This window comes from Lactuca saligna, chromosome 5 (genome assembly GCF_052625555.1).
Source record: "Lactuca saligna cultivar CGN05327 chromosome 5, ASM5262555v1, whole genome shotgun sequence".
Classification (NCBI taxonomy): Eukaryota; Viridiplantae; Streptophyta; class Magnoliopsida; order Asterales; family Asteraceae; genus Lactuca; species Lactuca saligna.
The window spans coordinates 219,105,801-219,112,065 of NC_136421.1; the positions used below are offsets into that span (position 1 = coordinate 219,105,801).

The 6,265-nt window shown below is 43.6% G+C and overlaps 1 protein-coding gene across 1 annotated transcript; it reads left to right on the forward strand.

Moving 5' to 3' along the window:
* The first annotated feature begins 4,635 nt into the window (after window positions 1–4,635).
* Window positions 4,636–5,505, forward strand: LOC145046271 (uncharacterized). The gene has a single exon (XM_078994566.1). The coding sequence runs from the start codon at window positions 4,636–4,638 to the stop codon at window positions 5,503–5,505; it is 870 nt and encodes a 289-aa protein (XP_078850692.1).
* The last annotated feature ends 760 nt before the right edge of the window (window positions 5,506–6,265 follow it).

The window sequence follows — 6,265 nt, forward strand, 5'->3', positions numbered from 1 at the left end:
GATATCTGAGATGAGTGTTGATTCCCACACCCTAATTGCTTCAATCTCTTTCTCCTCCACGTTTTCTCCCTCCAAGGACTCTCTTTCAAGCTTCAAACACACACAAGGCACACACACACGAATAAGGCTCTCAAGGGTTCTTTGGAACTGTAAGGAGGTCCAAGGGAGGCTAAGGTCCCTTTAAATAGGGGTGCAAACCCTGGGAATTAGGGTTTCACTTGCCAACTCCTACTCTCTGAGTCCCAATATTGACTCGTCGAGTAGGTCACTTAACCCGCGATCCTTCTCGCTGCTACTCGATGAGTAGGTAAACTTACTCGTCGAGTAGGGCCTAATCCAAAAACTCATATTAACAATACCTGAGAATTGGGGCATTACAACTCTCCTCCACTTGAACTAGACTTCGCCCTCGAAATCCACTGGAATAAACAATGTCGGGTAATGCTCGCGCATCTCCGCCTCCGGCTCCCATATCCACTCGAATCCCTTCCGATGTTCCCATTGTACCTGTACCAAAGGTATTTCCTTGTTCCGTAGAATCTTCTTCTTACTTTCCAAAATCGCCACAGGCCTTTCCACATAGTTCAGATGCTCATCCACCTGAATGTCATCCAACGATACCACTGCCTCCTGGTCCATAATGCATTTTCGCAATTACGAAACATGAAATTTGCTGTGGATCTGGCTAAGCTCCTCCGGAATCTCTAGCCTATAAGCCACCCTGCCAACCCCGTCGATATTCCTAAACGGCCCAATGTAACGGGGACCCAATTTTCCCCTCTTCCTGAAGTGAATCACACCTTCCAGGGTGAGACCTTCACAAGAACCATGTCACCCACCTGAAATTTCAGCTCAGATCGGCGTCGGTCGGCATAACTTTTCCGCCAACTCTGAGCGGTCTGCAGACGCTGTCTAATCTGTTGTATCATTTTGGTAGTTTGCAGAACTACCTCTGTCCGGCCCATCACTATGTACCCAACCTCGCCCCAACAGACTAGGGTTCTACACTTCCGCCCATACAACAGCTCGAAAGGCGGGGCGCCAATACTGGAATGATAGTTGTTGTTGTAGGTGAACTCTGCAAGCAGTAGGTGGGAATCACAACTCCCACCGAAATCGATAACGCAGGCCCTCAACATATCCTCGAGGGTCTGAATGGTCCACTCACTCTTCCCATTAGTCTGCGGATGGAACGTCGTACTAAAATGCAGTCGTGTACCCAATTCCTCATGGAACTTCTGCCAAAAACGGGAAGTAAACCTGACATCTCGATCGGAAACGATAGAAACTGGAACCCCATGGCGAGAGACGATCTCTCTGACGTACAGGTCGTCCAACTTCTCTACCAACGAACTCTCCCGTATGGCTAGGAAATGGGCACTCTTGGTCAATCGATCCACGATGACCCATATAGCATCGAAACCCCTTGCCGTTTTCGGCAACTTCGTGATGAAATCCATTGTGATCCATTCCCATTTCCACATGGGAATCTACAGAGGCTGTAACTTACCATGCGGCCTTTGATGCTCGGCCTTGACCATCCTACAGGTCAAGCACCTCTCATCAAACCAAGCGATATCGCGCTTCATACCAGGCCACCAATAACTCGAACTCAAATCACGGTACATCTTGGTGGCTCCCGGGTGAATCGAAAAACAAGACTTATGAACCTCCTCCATCACTGTCTGTCGGACCCCTCCGGACATCGAAACCCAAACCCGACTATAACGGGTCAACAATCCACGACTATCCTGAACAAACCGGGTGCTTTCGCCCTTAATCCTCTCCAACTTCTAGTTATCTAGCCTCATGCCCTCAATATGAGCATCTATGATCAAACCCACCAGTGGGGAATCCACTTATATCTTCATACACCTGGCTGGGGTCGAGGACCCAGCTGACTTGCGGCTCAGAACATCCACAACCACATTCGCTTTACCCGGATGGTAAAGGATCTCGCAATCATAGTCCTTGACCACATCCAGCCACCTACGCTACCTCATCTTCAGGTTTGGCTGATCCATGATGTGTCTCAAACTCTTTTGATCCGTGTATATAGTACAACAGACCCCGTACAGATAGTGCCTCCAAATCTTGAGAGCGAAAACCACCGCTCCCAACTCAAGATCGTGAGCAGGGTATCTCGTCTCATTCGGCTTCAGCTGCCGCGACGCGTAGGCTACCACTCGTCCCTTCTGCATGAGGACTGCCCCCAAGCCTATGATGGACGCATCACAAAATACCACAAAATCCTCTACTACCTCGGGGAGTGTCAACACCGGCACCTTGCATAAACACTACCGGAGAGTCTCAAACGCCCTCTGCTGCTCAGGGCCCCACCTGAAATCCACCCCCTTCCTCGTTAGATGAGTGAGGGGTACGACAATCTTGGAGAAATCACGAATGAATCTCTAATAATACCCTGCTAAACCCAAGAAACTCCTGATTTCTGAGGGAGATTTTGGAGTCTCCCACTGCATTACCGCATCCACCTTGGCTGGACCGACCAAAATCCCCTCCTGGTTAACGAGATGTCTATGGAACTGGACCTCTTGTAACCAAAACTCGCATTTTGAGAACTTTGCATACAGCCTTTCTCGCCTCAGCACCCCTAGCAGCTCCCTAAGATGCTCCTCATGCTACTCTAGAGTCTTGGAATACACCAATATATCATCTATGAACACAATGACCGAGTGATCGAGCATCAGTCTGAAGACTCGGTTCAACAAATCCATGAACACCGTTGGCGAGTTGGTGAGCCCAAACGGCATCACCACAAACTCATAACGACCATAAAGAGTCTGAAATGCGGTCTTTTCCACGTCCTCCTCCCTCACCCTGGCCTGCTGATATCCTGATCTCAAATCAATCTTGGAAAACCAAGACGCACCCTGCAGCTAATCAAAAATATCATCTATCCTCGGGAGTGGATAAAGTTTCTTCACCGTTAACTTGTTCAGATCCCTATAGTCAATGCACATCCTGTGCAAACCATCCTTCTTCCTGACGAAAAGGATCGGTGCTCCACAGGGTGAACTACTCGGACGAATAAACTGCTTGCCCATCAGCTCCAGCAACTGAGATGATAGCTCCTGCATCTCATGCGATGCCAGTAGGTACGACGCCTTGGCGATAGGGGTCGCACCTGGCACTAAGTCGATCCTGAACTCAACCTGCCTCTTCGGAGGTACTACGGGTAACTCCTCCGGAAACATATCAACAATTTCCCTCACCACCGGGACCTTGGAAACTGAGAGCTTCTCTCTAACCCGCGTATCTACCACATACGCCAAATAACCGAAACACCCATGTTGAATATACTGTTGAGCCCTGGCTACTGAATAAAACCCTATTCCCAACGCGGTGCCCTCACCATATACTACAAGTTCTCCCCCACTTGGGGTTCGAACCACCACCCGCTGTCCCTCATAGTCGATCATGGCACCAAAACGGCTAAGTCAATACATCCCTATAATTACGCATACATCCTCCATGGGGATAGGAATCAAATCTATCGGGAAGGACACCCCGAAAATCTCTAACTCGCATCCCCGGTAGACCGAAGAAGCAGAAACCCCATGCTCGTTGGCGATCGAAACTCGCAACGGATACTCAAGATCATCTATCGGCACACTGAACCCTCTAGAGAAGGATTGAGATACAAACGACCGACTCTACCCCGAGTCAAATAATACCAAAGCAGGCAAAGAATTCACTAAAACGTACCTAATCACAGGTACAATCAATAAGCATAACACAAATACAGTAACCGAGACAGAGAATAGAAACGTACCAGCAACCACATCTGGTGTTGACTTGGCCTCCTCGGCCGTGAGCTGGAAGGTGTTGGAACTTTGACTACAAAATTACAATGTGGGACTTATCCCACATTGGTGGAAGAGAAAACCTTCTCCCACCTTATATGTCTTGTCTCACTCATTTAATTAAATGGTTCAAGTAATGGGTTAAGCATATTAGGCTTGGGTTGTGGTGTTGGATTAGCCAAATTGGACTCAAAATAGGCTAATATAAAGAGAATATTTAATGGTCAAAAGATGGGCCTTAGGCCTTGGGGCTCTTGGGGTCTTCCTGATTAATTAAATAACTTTTATTCTTTATTTTTTATTAAATTCGTAATCACTAAATGATAGGTATTTGGAAGTTATTTTCGGTTTTGACAGTTTTTAACTGTCATAATCAATACCTATAAATACATGTTTTCTGTCATTTGTGAGGGGTGATAGAAACAATCACCACAAATTCTCTTCAAAATTTGTTCTTCTTGAAGATGAAGGGGACATACAAAATTCGACAGATTCAAGATTACTTCTTGGATTGATTGTTGTATCCTCAAGACAGATCCCTACCAGGGAAATTTCTGTCTTAGGACACTACAATTTGCAGGCCTCAATCTACATAATTTCGTTTTTGTGTTTCTGTTGTAAACATAAATCTTCAAGTATGTTTTCTGTAAACTGATTCTTGTATATTACATATATATATATATATATATATATATATATATATATATATATATATATATATATATTTCAATTTCGTTTCTTTATTTCTATTAGTCTTGTTGATTGTATACTTCTGTCATAACAATCTAAGACAGAAATCAAAGAGTGAAGAATGGATCAAAATTCCATCATCAAAACACAAGTGGAAAAGCCTGAGAAATTCAAAGGCTTAGATTTTCGGAGATGGCAACAAAAGATATTGTTTAATCTAACAACTCTTCATGTTTCCAATGTTCTCACTGATGATTCTCCCTCTCCTCCCACTGGGACAACTACTGCAGAAGGAGGAACACCACCCACTGCAGCCCAATTGGCAGAACACCAAAGGGCTGTGGAAACTTGGAACACAAATGAATATAATTGCAGAAATTATATTCTAAATGCTCTGGATGATTCCCTCTATGATATCTACTTTACCATCACTACTGCAAGAGAGATATGGGAATCACTGGAAAAGAAATATAAAACAAAAGAGGCATGTTCCAAGAAATTCGTGATTGGAAAGTTCATGAATTTCAAGATGGTGGATACCAAATATGTCCTCAAACAAGTGGAGGAAATTCAAGTCATTGCAAGTGATCTTGAAGTTGAAGGTATGGGTATAAACTCTAACTTTCTTGTTGGTTCAATCATTGAAAAACTTCCTCCCTCTTGGAAGAATTTCAAATTATATCTTAAACACTTAACTGGTGACATGAGTTTTGAGCAACTTGTGTTGAGAATTCGTGTGGAAGAAAATAACACACTGAATGAGAAGGCGGATGCAAATTTCTTGGAACCAAGTGCAAACTTTGTTGGAGAAGCAAGTACTTCAAGGACAAAGCACAACAACAAGAAACGGAAGCAAGGCTCCAAAAACTCTTCCAAAGATGGCAAAAATCATGGCCCTAACAAGAAGAATTTCAAGAAGAATTCTGGTCCATGCTATGTTTATGGCAAAATTGGACACAAGGCCAAAGATTGCAGATTCAGGAGGGGTTAATGAGGAAACAATGGAAGGAATAATAGAGGAAACAATGGAAACAATGGTGGCAATTCTGGTGGAGGAAATTATAGTCAAACCAACAATGGTTGAATCACCAAATCAGTTTCTTGCAGTGATTCAAACCAACATGGTTAGCAATTGTGTGGATTGGTGGATTGATATTGGAGCCACGAGGCATATTTGCAACTCCCAAACCATGTTTTCTACATATCAGAAAGTCTCGGATTTTGAACCAATGTTTATGGGCAATGGCTCTATAGCAAAAGTTGAAGGAAAGGGAAAAGTGAAGCTGCAACTGACTTCTGAAAAAGAACTTATTTTAAGTGATGTTTTACATGTCCCTAAAATTACTAAGAATTTGATTTCTAGTCCTAATCTTAGTAACAAAGGTTTCAAACTTGTATTTGAATCTGATAAGTTTGTTCTCACCAACGGTGGGATGTATGTTGGAAAGGGATACCTTAGTGAGGGTCTCTTCAAAGTCAGTGTGTTACCTTTGTACTATGGTGTTGAAACACCAAACAATGATGTAACAAATGTTAATGCTAATGCAATAATAGGCACTACTAGGCCATCTTCTATGTATATGCATGATCCTTCATTTTTGTGGCATTCTCGATTGGGACATGTCAATTTTCGCTCTATTCAAAGAATGGCAAAACTTAGCATGTTACCAAAATGGTCATTAGATAAAAACATAAAATGTGAGGTTTGTGTAGAATCAAAATTTTCACAACATCCTCATAAATCGGTTGAA